General features: G+C 33.8%; 3 protein-coding genes across 3 annotated transcripts; all 3 read left to right on the top strand.

Annotated features, from left to right (window-relative positions):
* Positions 1-5,225: 5,225 nt before the first annotated feature.
* Positions 5,226-5,384, top strand: CTAM01_16288 (uncharacterized protein; the record flags this gene model as incomplete). Its single annotated transcript, XM_060532281.1, has 1 exon — positions 5,226-5,384. A coding segment is annotated over one exon (159 nt), but the record flags the coding sequence as incomplete, so codon positions are not given.
* A 4,342-nt stretch (positions 5,385-9,726) lies between these two features.
* On the top strand, positions 9,727-14,560 carry CTAM01_16287 (pentafunctional AROM polypeptide; the record flags this gene model as incomplete). Its single annotated transcript, XM_060532280.1, has 2 exons — positions 9,727-14,377; positions 14,451-14,560. 2 exons carry the CDS (start codon positions 9,727-9,729, stop codon positions 14,558-14,560), a joined length of 4,761 nt encoding a protein of 1,586 aa, XP_060373142.1.
* Positions 14,561-15,821: 1,261 nt separating this feature from the next.
* Positions 15,822-16,274, top strand: CTAM01_16286 (uncharacterized protein; the record flags this gene model as incomplete). Its single annotated transcript, XM_060532279.1, has 2 exons — positions 15,822-15,966; positions 16,051-16,274. The coding sequence occupies 2 exons, from the start codon at positions 15,822-15,824 to the stop codon at positions 16,272-16,274; spliced, it is 369 nt and encodes a 122-aa protein (XP_060373141.1).
* Positions 16,275-16,390: the final 116 nt, after the last annotated feature.

Below are 16,390 nucleotides of genomic sequence, written 5' to 3'. Positions count from 1 at the left end.
TATTACTATTTAGGGGGTCTTTATACCCTTCTTACTTATCCTTAATTATCTTATTTAATTTATATAGTAATATAAAACCTAGCTTTATATTCTTATACTTTAAGTTAGTTTTAAATACTAAGGTATTAATAAAAGTAATATTTGAAGCGGTATTAACTCTTTTTTACTAAGTAGAGGTTTATACGAGTTTAGCCCTTATTAAAAGGACTAATAGCATATTAATAAGCGTATAGCTTATTTTTTAAGCGTTCTTAATATTATTAAACCGCTATATATATCGGTTCTATATAGCTAGAGGTTAATAAAATATTTTAATAAGCTTAAGTTATACTCGCTTTTTTTATACTTATCTATTATATTATATTATATTTATTTTAAATATTTCTTATTATTATTTAGTATCGATTTAATACTAAACGGTAATAATCTCTAAGATATATAGGTTTTTAATATCCCTAATAATAGTAAAAGGGGTATTTTATAATAATAATTCCTTAGGCTATATAAAATACTTATAGTATATATTAAAATTAACTCTATAATATTTAAAATACTTTTATTTAAGGATTAAGTCGTAGCGCCCTATATTAAATTAAAATAAGGGTATTTTTAAAAGGACTTTATAGTTAATATATAAGTTAGTAATCTGTATTATATTAGTATTTTTTAATTACTCGTTATTAAATTTAGTAATAGAGATAGGGCGTAGTAATTTATTAAATAGAGCTACGTAAAATTCTTATAGTAATAGGGTTATATAATTATTTATAAATCCGTATTTATTAGCTCTTATATTAAGTAAAGTTTTAAAACGTTTTTTTTTTTTTTTCATTTTTGTGTTCTGCCTTTGCTAGCTGCTCGGGCGATTCTTAGTATCGTTTACACAGTATTAATACACAGTGTCAGTGCATACTCTCACTATCCCGATAGACTTAATCTATAATCATAAACTTTATAAAAAAGAAAATTTAAAAAAGTAAAAAAATACTTTAAAAAAAGAGTTTAATAAAATAATAAGAGTATTTACTAATATTATATATTAATACTATATAACTAATATCGAGAATTGCCTAAGTAGCTAATAAAAATAAAAATAAAAAAACAAATAACTTACTTTTTAAATAGTTAGAACTTAGAGGATTATAATAAAAAGTTAAGAGCTATTAATAAAAAAAAGATACTAATTAAGTTAATTAATTGCTATTTTAATTAGTAATTAAGTATAGAGCGTAATATACTTAGTATTACGACCTAATACGCATAATAAGGCTAGGGCCTCGCCCCATAGGACCTGCAGCAGCTACTATACTATATATATAAAAATACGGACTTAAAATAACTCTTCTTAGGATAGAAGAACTATAAATAAGTTACATAATTACGATTATATAATAAAATAAGGAACGGACGCCCGTAAATAAGTAAAACGGATAATCGTAAATAAATAGGACGGACGACCGTTTAATAAATAATTAAATAATAGTAAATAGGAATATTATAAAAGATATATTTAAAAATAAGACTTATATATAGTATAAACTTAAGCTAGGCTTAAGAATAAACTTCCTATAGCTTTTTTAATAATTAACTTAGTATTAGATCTTATAATTATTTTTAACTATTTTTATTAAAAAACCCCTTTTAATAAAACTATAATTAATTACTAAAGCCTTATTTACTTTACGACTTATAAATATAATTTTAAAAAAGCTATTTATAATTATAATACTATTTACTTAGTATTTATAACCTTAACTTTTACTAATATATTTATTATAACTAGCTAGTTATAATACTTTAATTACTCCTATTTAATAAGTTAATCCTACGAAACTTACTAAATAATAAAACGAATAACGATATTTTTTAAAACCCTAAGTACCCCTTTATTTAACTTTAAATAACCTATTAACTTAGCTAGTGAGCTAGTTAGGGTCGAGGATAATAAGATATTTAATATTATTTATAACTCTAATAGTAACGTAGTTCTTAAAAAGGTAAATTATAAAAAAATATAACGCACTATTAAGAAAAGTAATAAGCAAAATAAAGAGCTTATAGAACTCTTTAATAATAATTCTACCTAAATAGCTATAACTTTAACTAAAAATAACAAAAATATTACTACCCTTTAAAATATAGTTAACGAAGTTATAATTAACTTAAGGATTAAGAAAAGAGAAATAAATAACTTAGAATAAGAAGTTAGAACTCTCCGAGCCGCTATTAATATTATTAAAACTTTTATAAATAGATAAAAAAAACTTAAGCTTAATATACTTACTACTTTTAATAGAATTACTAAACATTTTAAAAAATTCTTAATTTAAATTAGAACTTATTAAATATTCTATGCTACTAATTTTTTTAATAAGACTAAGTAAGTTATTTATATAATAACTTTTTTTAAAAAACGAGCCTTAGAGTAGTTCGAACCCTTTTAAAAAAAAGTTCCTTAGTAATAACGGTTATTTATTATATTATAAAAAAAAAACTATAAATATTTTTAATAATATAGTAGGATTTTAGAGCGCCCTTAAATCCCTATTTTAAAACCTTAATAAAAAATAATAAACTAAGAGGGACTTAGCTAACTTTTAATAAACTAAGTTTACCTTATATTATATTATTAAATTTAAAAAACTTATAATACGACTCGATTTTACTAAGGAAACCCGTATTTTTTTATTTTATTAAAAACTAAAAAATAAAGTTAAAAACGAACTTAGTAAAATAAAAATATTAATAAAATTCTTATAATATATCGAGCTCGCTATTAAGATTAATACTTAACTATATAAACGACGTAAAAAAAAAGAAGAGGTACGACGCCCTTAAACTAATTTTAATAAGAAATACTAAAATTATAATAAACTATTAAGTAATTACTAAAATAACTTAAAAAACTAATAGTAATAAAGTACGTCCTATAAATAATATAGAGGACCTATAAACCTTAGTATTACTAAACGTAAAGAACCGTAATAAAAAAAGGACTTTAAATACTATAATTATAATAAGCTAAGATATATAGCTAAAGATTATTAATAACCTAAGTATATTTAATATTAACCTATTTTAGAAAAACGGGCTAATATTATAAATAAAAAAGTACCCTATAAGTAACTCTTATAAATAACTTATTACAATAATAGCTATCTCGTTTATTAAAATAGTAAAAAATAAATAGAATAGTACTTAAAATAACCTAAAAATAAGGGATAATTTAAGTATAATACTATATTATTTATTAAAACCTTAGTAATAATAATAAAAAAAAAAATACCCGCCTACCGACCTTATACTCTCGAGGAAAATAATATTAAATATATTATTATGCTTTTTTAAATTTATAAGAATATAAAAAAAAAAGCTAAAATAGACCCTATTATAAAAAATATATTTTACTTTTTTAAAAAACGGATTAAATAAAAACTCCTAGTTAATATAAAAAAATAACTCCTTAAATTCGAAAAAAGAAGACTTAATATTAAAAAAATTATAAATAATTTTATCTATATAATATAATAAAACTATATAAACTAGAAATAATTTACTAAGTCTAAAAAAGGACTCGATTTAAATAAAATCCTAACTAAGTCTATTTATATAATATAAAAAGTAAATAATAATAAAAAATTTATTTATAAAATTAAAAAGTAGCTCGAAGACCTCTTATATAAAAATAAGATTAAAATAATTAAAAAACCGACTCTTAATTTTAGAATTATAAAAAAAAAAAAATTAACTTTAACTTTAAAAAAGAAAATATTAAACTAGGACCTAACTCTTTTTATTTTAATAAAATAGAATTATTTTATAATTCGGACGAACTTCGTAATATTACTTAATAATATACTTAAATAGAAATTAATTATAAAATACTACTTAGTATTAATAATACTAGCTCTAAAAAGGACGATAAAGAATTATAATATAAATATATTTACTTATTTAAAAATAACTAAACTATTTAGTTTTATAAGATTAAAGAACGTAAAAAGATTATAATAACCCCCTATATAAATAAAAACTATTCCCTACTTAACCCCACGGACCCTTTTTATAAGGAATTATTTTAAATAGAATACTTAGATAATAAATACTTTTAGTACCTCGTATATAAATAAAATAACCGTTTTTATTTATAAAAACGCGATAATAGACTTATTAAAGATATTTATATAAAAAACTAACTACTTAACTAAACGTTACTAAGTTTTAATAATAATAATAAAGTAATATTCGGCCCAGATCCTAGCTTTTTTATAAAATACTTTAATAATAAATATATAAAATAAGAAGACTATAAATACGACTAATATTAAATTTATTATATTAAAAAAGCTAAGGTATAAAGAAAATACTAAGAGAAATATAAATAAAGGAATTATTTAAAAAAATAAATAATAAAAAACTAAGAGAGCTAATTATAAAAGAATAATAAAAAATAAAAATAAAAAAAAAAGTTCTTATATATAACTAAATAATATAATAATATATATTTATAAATTAACTTTAATATTTACGAACGAGGACTAAATATTATTATTAATAGTAGTATATAAAAATTTTATATTTTATTAAGAGTAATAAATAAACTTAACTTATTATAAGTATAAAAAAATAACTTATATTAATTATAAATAATAAAAAGAGAACGAGTTAATTATAATTACGGATATATTAATTAAGAGACCGTATACTTCTTAATATATATTAATAATTAATAAGAATAATTATAATACGATATTACGGAGATCGGAAATATTGATATTATTTTAAGAATCTCGTAGTTATAAAAATATAACTTATAGATAAATTAAATTACTAACTAAGTTCTCTAAAAAAATCTAGTTACTAAACGACTTAAAAAGAAAAAGGGTTTAAACAGATTTTTAATAACTCTTAAAAAACGAGAATAAATATAATATATAGTTTTTATTAAAATAATAAAAAGCTTTAAGAAGTTTATATATAATAATAATAATTAGGGATTATAATAACTCTTAACTATACCTAAGGAGTACTAGATATATATAAAACTATTTATAAAACCTAAAAAAATAGGATTACTAAAATATAATAACTAAAATATAGAAATTAAATTTAAAAAAAGAATATAGCCTAGGTTCTATTTAATATACCTAATAAATTAAGAAAAATAAGAATATCTTAACGAATATATTAATAAAAAGCTCAAAAAGGGATATATTTAATTATTAAATTCTCTTATAAAATTCCCCTTATTTTTTATATTAAAAAAGGGCAGAAAATTAAGACTTATTATTAATTATAAAAAACTTAACGAAATTATAAAAAAGAATTACTATCCCTTATTACTTATTACTAAGCTTAGAAATTTACTTTATAGAGCTAATTAGTTTATTATTATAAACCTTAAAAAAGTATTTAACTAAATTCGAATTAAAAAAAGAGATAAATAAAAGATAGTATTCTAAATTTATAAAAAACTCTTCGAGTACCTTATTATACCTTTTAAACTTACTAACGCTCTAATAACTTTTTAAATAATAGTTAACTACGTACTCTAAGAGTACGTTAATATTTTTATTATTATTTATATTAATAATATTCTTATCTTCTCCCCTAACTTTAAAATATATAAAAAGTATATTTATATAATATTTTAAAAGCTTTAAAATACTAAACTATATATTAAACCTTCTAAATATAAGTTCTATATATAAAAAGTAAATTTCTTAAGATATATTATTATATTAAAATAGATTTATATATAAATATTAAAAATAAAAGTAGTTAGGGACTAGCCTATATTATAAAACGTTAAGGACGTATAAAAATTTTTAAAATTTATTAAAATTTATTAATAATTCCTTAAGGACTATATTAATATAATTAAACCTCTTAATAACTTAATATAAAAAGATACTCTATTTATTTAGGATCCTAAGTATAAAAAAGTATTTATTAAAATTAAAAATATAGTTATTTTTAAACTAATTATTATAATCTTAGACCCCTAAAAACCTTTCAAAATCGAGACTAATACCTTAAACTTTATTATAAAAATAATTCTAAAATAATAAAACGAATAAAAAAAGCTCTACCCATATTACTTTTATTCTAAAGTATTTTATAAAATAGAATTAAATTAATAAATTTATAATAAAGAACTAATAATAATTATTAAAATATTTTAAGAATAGAGACTATAATTATCTAAAACTAAATACGAAGTTATAATTTATATAGACTATAAGAACTTTATAAACTTTATAACAAATAAGAACTTAAATAAACGATAAGTTAAATAGAGCGAATTCTTATTTAAGTATAATTTTTAAATTATTTATTAAAAAAGTTTAGAAAATAGTAAAATAGACGCTCTTAGTAAAAGACCTAATTATAAAGTCGCAGTCCCTAAAAAAATATAAGTTATTCTTAAGTAAAAAAAGGATAAAAGCCTTATACTAATTACGAAACTTTTTATAATAATTAAAAAGATTAATATTAGCCTAATTAAAAGGATAACCCCTAAGCTTATTATAAAAATTTATAATATACTAATATATAATTACTAAGGAGTTATTAAAATATAGAAATAGATTTATTAATATTATAATAAATCTACTATACATATTAAAATTATAAAAATAATTAAGGACTATGCGACCTATAAAAAAAGTAAAAATAGCCTATATAAGCCTTATAATAAGCTATAATTACTATAATTATTAATAAAAGTATAGTAATTAATTATATAGGACTTTATTATTAAATTACTAAAGTCTAAAGAACTATTTATTAAAATATAGTATAATAGTATCTTAGTTATAATTAATTAATTTACTAAATTTATATACTTTATTCCTTATAAAAAATTAAATACTATAAAAGACTTAATATATATATTTACTAAGGTTATACTTTCGAACTACGGTTTACTAAAAGAAATTATTTTAAATAGAAATAAGCTATTTATTTTAAAGTTTTAGAAATTTCTAATTTCGTAACTTAATATAAACTATAAACTATTAATATTATTTTATTTATAAACCGATAAATAGATAAAAAAGATTAATTAAATCCTTAAAATATATTTTTATTATTATATAAACTACGACTAGGATAATTAAGTAGTACTTTTATTAATAGCCTAGTTTATATATAATAATATAGTTAGTAAGAATATAAAAAAATCCCCGTTCTACTTTAATTATAAATTCTAATTAATAATATATAAAAAAGTATAATAAGGATTATAAGCTATAAAAGCTATAGTAAATATAAATAAACTTAAAAAGATCTATAAATAAGCCTTACTAAACTTCGAGTTTATATAATAATATATAAAAAAAAACGTAGATAAATTAAGAATTAGAGGACTATTTTTAAAAGAGGGGAATAGTATTTATTTCCTTTATTATAATATTAAAATAAAATAACTAAGCAATAAATTAAATTATAAAAAGCTTAAACCCTTTAAAATTATTAAAAAAGTTTTACTAATTAATTACGAATTAAGACTACTAAATACGATATAATACTATCCCGTTTTTTATATTTTATTACTTAAGCCTATATTAAAAAGCTTATATATAAAAGATTATATTATTATTAAACTAAACTAATTAGAATACGAAATTAAAAAAATTATTAATTATAAAATTAAGAACGAAATATAAAAATTCTTTATTAAATAGAAAAATTATAAATATAAAAAAAATATATAAGAACTTATTACGAACTTCTAGAACTCTTAAAAACTTTTTAAAAAGTATTAAAATTAAAATTAAACTTAGAACTCTTAGTTATTACGGTATTTTAATTAATAATTTTAAAAATACTATTAACTTATACCTTACGAGCTACTAAAGAAGTATTTTCGGAATCCCTAAGAAACTTTTTTAATATAATTTAACTCTTTTTAATTATTATTTATTTTTAAAAATAAAAATACTTTAACTTAGATAACGACTTATTTAACTTAGCCTAAGCTTATTAATAAGCCTTAGCCTTTTTTTATAACTCCGTAACTTTTTTTTAAAACTATAATTCTTTTATTTCTTTTTTATAATTAAAATAATTAAACTTCGTTATTAATTAACTAACTATACTTAGTTAGCTAAGACTTAATAAATAAAAACGTAATACTTATAAATATAAATAGTATTAATAAACGTATTATATAAAATACTTAAATAATAATATATTTTATAAACTTTAAAATTAAAAAAAACTAAATAACGGACCCTTTGTGAATAATAATTTAAATAAGGTATTATTTCTACTCCTTTATTAAAAAAATAAATAATATATAATAATTTATAACGAGACGTAGCTATTAAAGATTTTAATTTTTTAATTTAACTTAATATCGTATTAGTATATTTTAAAAAAATACTTAACGATTCCCTAACTTAGGAATAGACGACTTATTTATAGGCTTAGAGGACTAAACTTTTAAAAAAAGAAGCTAATATTATAACCTAATATGTATAATAAGACTAGGGCCTTGCCCTATAGGACTTATAATAGTTACTATACTATATATATAAAAATACGGACTTAAAATAACTCCTTTTAAAATAAAAAAACTATAAATAAGTTATATAACTACGATTATATAATAAAATAAGGAACGGATACTTATAAATAAATAGGATAAATAATCGTAAATAAATAGGACGGACGACCGTTTAGTAAATAGTTAAATAATAATAAATAAGAATATTATAAAAAATATATTTAAAAATAAGACTTATATATAATATAAACTTAAGCTAGGCTTAAAAATAAACTTCTTATAGCTTTTTTAATAATTAACTTAATATTAGATTTTACGATTATTTTTAGCTATTTTTATTAAAAAACCCCTTTTAATAAGATTATAATTAATTACCGAAGCCTTACTTACTTTACGACTTATAGATATAGCTTTAGAGAAGCTATTTACGATTATAATACTATTTACTTAGTATTTATAGCCTTAACTTCTGCTAATATACTTACTACGACTAGCTAGCCGTAATACCTAGTTTTCTTTAATATATAATATATAGTATAGTCTATTAAGATAGTAAGAGTATATATTAATACTATATATTAATACTGTGTAAATAACATCGAGAACCGCCCGAGCAGCTAGTAAAGGCAGAATATTAAAATAAATAATATATAGTACGGCCCCGGCGGATTACTCCGTTAGGGGGAAATTAAGTTAATGATTTTTTAAATATTAGTTACAAGTCCGGGCTAGCCATACGTCGGTGGCCCATTCGGCAAGATGCATACTAGCGACTCATGTGGAACTTTTTGTTTATGTAATTGAGGGGCTCTGAGGAAGTCTAAGTGCCCGGACCCTGGGGCTTTAAAAATCCCATCCAAGGGAAATCGCCGCAGTGTCATACTCTTTTGGCAGCTCCGGTATAGGCGGCATGAGATTCCACTAAGCCGCAATAGAGGAGCCGTTCCTGATCCTTGCTCGTGCCATCCCCGCCCCCGCCAATCGTCCTTGTCCGATGTCGTAAAAAAAAAAAAAAAAAAAGGTGAGTCCTGTTTGGAAGAGTCACTGGCTCCATGCACCCTACGCCCACATAAGGTAGGCGCACCCGCGAGTCTTTGCACCCTCAACGTATTCAATTCACTTACGGTTGCAAGCTCTACGACAGAGATCAACCCGATGTGCCAGAGCTCTGAGTAAATAACGACTTACCACCCTCACATCTGCTGCCATCGATCATGGGCTTGGTCAATGGCTCAGATTCGGGCTCAGGCCCGACCCGGATCACGATCCTGGGCAAAGACGACATTGTCGTCGACCACGGTATCTGGCTTGACTTCGTGACTCAGGATCTCCTCCATCATCTCAAATCATCGACCTACGTCCTTGTAACCGACACGAACCTCTTCGATACTTATGTCCCGCCTTTTCGAAAGGTCTTTGAAGCCGCCGCGCCTGCTTCGGCAAGACTGCTCACGTACGCAATCCCGCCCGGCGAAGCTTCAAAGAGCCGCCAGACCAAGGCGGACATTGAAGATTGGATGTTGTTGCAAAAATGCACGAGGGACACGGTCATCATTGCTCTAGGCGGCGGTGTCATTGGCGACATGATCGGCTATGTCGCTGCCACTTTCATGCGGGGCATTCGCTTTGTACAGGTGCCGACGACGCTGTTGTCTATGGTTGACTCATCCATTGGTGGCAAGACTGCCATCGACACCCCGATGGGCAAGAACCTCATCGGTGCTTTCTGGCAACCGTTCCGTATTTATATCGACCTGAGCTTCCTCGAGACGCTGCCAGCGCGGGAGTTCATCAATGGCATGGCCGAGGTCATCAAGACGGCCGCCATCTGGAGCGAGGACGAGTTTACCGCACTCGAGACCAACGCACCCGCCATACTGGCTGCTGTCAAGTCCCAGGGGGAAAAGAGACTTTCACCCATTCGAGACATTCTCAAGCGAATTGTCCTTGGCTCTGCTTCAGTCAAAGCTGAAGTTGTCTCCAGCGATGAAAGAGAAGGTGGCTTGAGAAATCTGCTCAACTTCGGCCATTCTATCGGTCACGCCTACGAAGCCCTGTTGACACCTCAGCTTCTTCATGGAGAGGCTGTCGCCATTGGCATGGTCAAGGAGGCAGAACTGGCCCGCTTCCTTGGCGTACTTCGTCCTGGCGCTGTAGCACGACTTGTCAAGTGCATTGCGAGCTACGAGCTTCCCACCTCGGTACACGACAAGAAGGTTATTAAGCTGACAGCAGGCAAAAAGTGCCCCGTTGACGTGTTGTTGGAGAAGATGGCGGTTGACAAGAAGAATGATGGAGCCAAGAAGAAGATTGTGCTCCTCTCCGCGATCGGAAAAACCCACGAACAAAAAGCCAGCGTAGTCCAAGACCACGTCATCAGGGTAGTCCTATCATCGGCAACTCAGGTCATACCTGGCATGCCGAAGTCTCACAGCACCATAGTCACCCCCCCGGGCTCCAAGTCTATTTCCAACCGTGCCCTTGTTCTCGCTGCTCTCGGGCAGGGAACGTGCCGGATCACGAACCTGCTGCATTCTGACGATACAGAGTACATGTTGTCAGCCATTGCTCAGCTTGGGGGAGCAACATACGCTTGGGAAGATGCCGGGGAGGTGCTAGCTGTCAAAGGCAAAGGCGGCGAGCTCAATGCTAGCAAAGAGGCGCTGTACCTTGGCAACGCTGGTACCGCATCCCGATTCTTGACGACTGTTGTGGCTCTTTGTGCGCCGTCTGGAGTGTCTTCCACAGTACTTACCGGCAACGCTCGCATGAAAGTTCGTCCAATTGGTCCTCTGGTCGATGCTCTCAGGGCCAATGGGTTGGGAATCAAATACCTCGGGCAAGAGAAGAGTCTTCCTCTCCAGGTGGATGCTGCCAAGGGCTTCGAGGGCGGTGTCATAGAATTGGCCGCTACTATCTCATCGCAGTATGTGTCGTCAATTCTCATGGCTGCACCTTACGCGAAAAACCCAGTCACCCTTCGACTCGTAGGCGGAAAGCCCATATCACAGTTTTACATTGATATGACCGTCTCGATGATGCGGACCTTCGGCGTAAACGTCACGAAATCGACAACGGAGCTCAATACCTACCACATCCCGAAGGCAGTGTACCAAAACCCAGCCGAGTACGTCGTGGAGAGCGACGCCAGTTCCGCTACCTACCCTCTGGCCATTGCAGCCATTACCGGCACCACTTGTACTGTGCCCAACATTGGCTCAGAGTCACTTCAGGGCGACTCTAGGTTTGCTGTTGACGTGCTGAGACCTATGGGATGCACGGTTGAGCAGACTGGAACTTCGACGACTGTCACAGGCCCGTCCATTGGCGGTCTCAAAGCGATTGAGCATGTCGATATGGAACCTATGACAGACGCTTTCCTCACAGCCTCCGTCTTAGCAGCTGCGGCATCCGGAACAACCAAGATCAGCGGCATCGCCAATCAACGCGTGAAAGAATGCAATCGTATCGGGGCAATGCGCGAGCAACTAGCCAAGTTTGGCGTTGAGACTGACGAATTTGACGACGGCATCATCGTCACCGGCCGCGCTGTGCAGGGGCTCCAGCAGCCTACCGAAAGCATTTATTGCTACGACGATCACCGCGTCGCCATGAGCTTCAGCGTTCTTTCAGTGGTATCCCCCGAGCCTGTGACGATTCTTGAGAGGGAATGCACTGGCAAGACATGGCCAGGGTGGTGGGACACCATGTCGCAGTTCTTCAACATTGAGCTTGACGGCATTGACGAGCAACCCAAGTCAGTGGCTACGGGACTTCCCACGAGATCTCGTAAGGATAAGTCTGTTGTCATCATTGGTATGCGTGGCGCAGGCAAGACGACTGCGGGAAGATGGATGGCCGCGACGCTCAAGAGGCCTTTTATCGATTTGGATGAAGAGCTGGAACGGCGGTCAGGCATGACAATTCCGGAGATGATCAGAGGTTCCAAAGGGTGGACAGGCTTCAGAAGCGACGAGCTTGAGCTTCTCCGGGATGTCCTGGAGAAACAGAGCCACGGGTATATTTTCTCATGTGGCGGCGGCATTGTAGAGACTCCTGAAGCTCGGAAACTGCTCGTCGCCCACTGCCAGAACAACGGCACTGTGTTACTCGTCCACCGTAATACCAAGGAAGTCGTCGACTACCTTCTGCAGGACAAATCAAGACCGGCCTACAGAGAAGACATTGAAGATGTCTACTGGCGCCGGAAGCCCTTCTTCGAGCAGTGCAGCAACTTTGAGTACTTCAGCCCTCATCCCCCAGGAACGTTGGCTACACGGGAGCCGCCGCTAGACTTCCGCCGCTTCGTCAATGTTTTGTGCGGAGAGCAGGTACAAGTCAATAAGGCACTGGCGAAGAATCCCAGTTTCTTTGTTTCCCTCACGATACCAGAGGTTGCGTCAGCTCTCACTCTGATACCGGCTGTTGTGGTCGGTTCTGACGCCGTGGAGCTCCGCGTGGACTTGCTCCAAGACTATTCTGAAGAGTTCGTTGCACACCAGGTTGCGCTTCTTAGATCGGTGGCAGACGTGCCCATTATCTTCACTCTGCGCACACTGTCTCAGGGTGGAAAGTTCCCCGATGACGCCCATGATCAAGCCCTTGGTCTGTACCAAAAAGCAATCCGCATGGGGGTTGAGTTCATCGATGTCGAGATGACACTCCCAGAGCGAGTCATTCGAGCAGTCGTGGAGAACAAGGGACCCGCGCGTATCATTGCCTCCCACCATGATCCTCAGGGCAACTTGTCTTGGAAGAATGGTTCTTGGATCCCCTTCTACAACAAGGCCCTTCAATGGGGTGACGTGATCAAGTTGGTTGGTGTCGCCAAACGAATTGAAGACAACTATGACCTAGCCCAATTCAAGTTGGAGATGTTGTCTTCGCACAAAATCCCGATCATTGCGCTGAACATGGGGCAAGCTGGAAAGCTCAGCCGTGTCCTGAACGGCTGCCTCACCCCTGTCTCCCATCCCAGTTTGCCATTCAAAGCAGCCCCGGGGCAGTTGTCCGCGGCCGAGATCCGGCAAGCTTTGGCGTTGCTTGGTGACATTAACCCGCAAACCTACTATCTTTTCGGTAGTCCCATTGCAGCATCGAGATCACCTGCTCTGCACAATACTTTGTTCGATTTGGTCGGATTGCCGCACCATTACCTGCGCAAAGAAACGACTGACGCGGCCGATGTACGCGAGTTGATCCGAGCTCCCGACTTTGGCGGCGCTTCCGTGACAATCCCGCTCAAGCTCGACATTATGAAGGAAATTGACGAAGTCTCGGAGGCTGCTCGCATCATTGGCGCTGTCAACACTATCATCCCAGTATCAACCAGCGGAGACACGGCTAAGCTCATCGGTGACAACACTGACTGGTCAGGTATGGTTCACTCTCTTCAGTCGGCAGGTGTTTCGTCCCAATCGACAGAAGACGTTGAATCTTCTGCCATCGTTATTGGCTCAGGCGGAACAACAAGAGCCGCCATCTTCGCATTGCACGCACTTGGCTTCGGGCCTATCTACGCTCTAGCACGCAACAGTGGCAACCTGGAAGCCCTGAAGGCGTCGTTCCCCTCGGATTATCGCATCGAAGCTCTCAAGAATGCCAGCGAAGTTCCTGCACTAGCATCCTCGCCTACCGTTATGATCAGCACGATCCCTGCCGACAAGCCAGTTGATCCCTCGCTCCGAGAAACTCTCATGGCGGTATTGCGTCAAGACACGACAGTCGATAGGAAACGCGTCCTTCTTGAGATGGCCTACCAGCCTCGTCATACACCACTGATGCAATTGGCCGAGGACGCCGGGTGGGAGACCATCCCTGGCCTCGAGGTGCTCTCAGCTCAGGGCTGGTACCAGGTAAGTGAATGTTTGTGGACGGTGGAAACGTGGCACCCAAGTAGATGAATGTGACATAGGAAGCTAACTTGGATTCAATTTAGTTCCAGAAATGGACGGATATCACCCCTCTCTACCAGACTGCTCGCGCAGCCGTCTTGGGCGAGGAAGCGGCGTAGGATGGCTAGGGCACGCTGCAGGACCCGACCATTGAACGTGCGTACCAAATGTCATTGGTGCTTCGTAGATAGCTATGGTTGCTAGAGTAGAGGAAGGAGCTCTAGGGACTAGCATCGACCATACAGACTCGGTTGCTGAGTAGATAACCGACTTTGGGACTTCACCTAAGAAATGGCGAACAACTATTTCAAACATAGAGTATTATGTGCTTGTCTAGTCAATGTGTATTTGAGCATCATCGTGAAGGGATATAGTCTAAGTCTCTCTGTGATATTTTCAGCCAGTTGTCAACCATTTCCGTATGTAACAGGACGCAAGTGTTGACCGATAAGAATCAAGGCCGGGCATTGGATCAGTATGGGGGTGGTGTTTTACATATTAATATTTCTATAATGCATCATTCCTCCCTCATCATTACATTCGTAAGAACCAACCACGCCTGCGTGCCCTTAGGACATCCCATTCCCTCCCCAACCTTTTTTTTCTCTAGCCTTGTGGTCTCGACTTGGACCATTATAACATAATGTACAACATGTCATACACAATCGTCTTGTGGAAGAATGGGAGATGTGAAAGACTCGCTCCGTTTCCAGTCCCAAACCCATCGCAAAAGTAAAGTAATTGATGGAAGCGGTTAAAACAACGCTGCTTCTCAAAAGGGAAAGAAATGCATAAGCCCCGTCCGAGCAGTGGTTAAGGCCGTAGATTGCATCATCTGGGTAAAGAACCACAAGTTTCCGAGTCGGGGCTGGTCGGGACCGTCCATATGGCGTGAAATGGAATGCAGGAGCCTGTGGCAGGAGCATAGATAGTGTAGCGTCATGATCATCCATCCTCCCCAACTCGTCCCATCAATTCCCGATTTGATGAACTCAGGCAGAGGTGGATGATGATGCCAAGACTCATGATGATGTCGCTGAGTGGAGTCGGGCAAGTTGCACGACTTCTGGCGATGTGAACCTAGTAGGAAATGGCGGGTAAATGATGTCATTACGGGTCATATGGATCGTCAGGGTCGTTGCGCACGGACTATGTGATGTCATGTTGCACGACCCCTACTGCACCATCGAGGACCCTGAATTTCCACCCCTGTTGATTCGCCCGACTGTCCTGTATCCCTGATTCACTCCTCATGCTCGGGGATGGTGCACGCTATTGTCGATAATTGGGTAGACCATTAGCTTCCTCGGAGGTCGGCGCATTCTTCTGCCAACTGGACCAGTGTAAAGCCGCCGCGAAGCAGACACCATCCGAGCTGTGTGTCTTGGCCTGAAAACGTAGCGCATTCAGACATTATGCCCCCGGCGTCGGTGCTTGCCTGGGAATTCAACATCCGGATGACAGACTCGGTAGTGTCGCGTGAGCGCATCGGCACGACTAAACGTCTTCTCCTCGGTGCAAAGATTGCAGCGCACCTTTTGCTTCCGCGCATTGTGAATGGTATCCTCGTGACGAGTCAAGTCGTACGGGCGTGAAAAGATTGTGTGGCACGGTTTGCCCGTGCTAGGATTGATACGATCGCAGCGGTGAGGTCCGGCTTGACTATTGAGGATGCTGTCGGGGGATGCGGCAACTGCTTCAGGTCTTCTGGGCCCTCCGATACCCTGAGTCTGCCGATGCCCCTCACGCTTATGCTTTTGCAGCAGAGCAGGGGTTTCGAATCGCATGGTGCAGCCGTGGTATGTACAAGTGTAAGTACCGCCATCAGCAGTAGCACCTACAGGTTTGGTTGTCGGTACCGCATTTGAAGTCGAAGTAGCATCGGATCCCCCAGTGCTTGACTCGGCAGAGCTAAGCCGAGGAATCTGCTCATGAGATTGTCGTGGATGAGCAATGAACGGGTACTGCTGTGGAATGTGGACAG

Source organism: Colletotrichum tamarilloi (assembly GCF_030869305.1).
Source record: "Colletotrichum tamarilloi strain Tom-12 chromosome Unknown Scaffold_210.1, whole genome shotgun sequence".
Taxonomy (NCBI): domain Eukaryota; kingdom Fungi; phylum Ascomycota; class Sordariomycetes; order Glomerellales; family Glomerellaceae; genus Colletotrichum; species Colletotrichum tamarilloi.
Note: the sequence above shows the minus strand (reverse complement) of the source record. Positions and strands in the feature narration are given on the sequence as shown.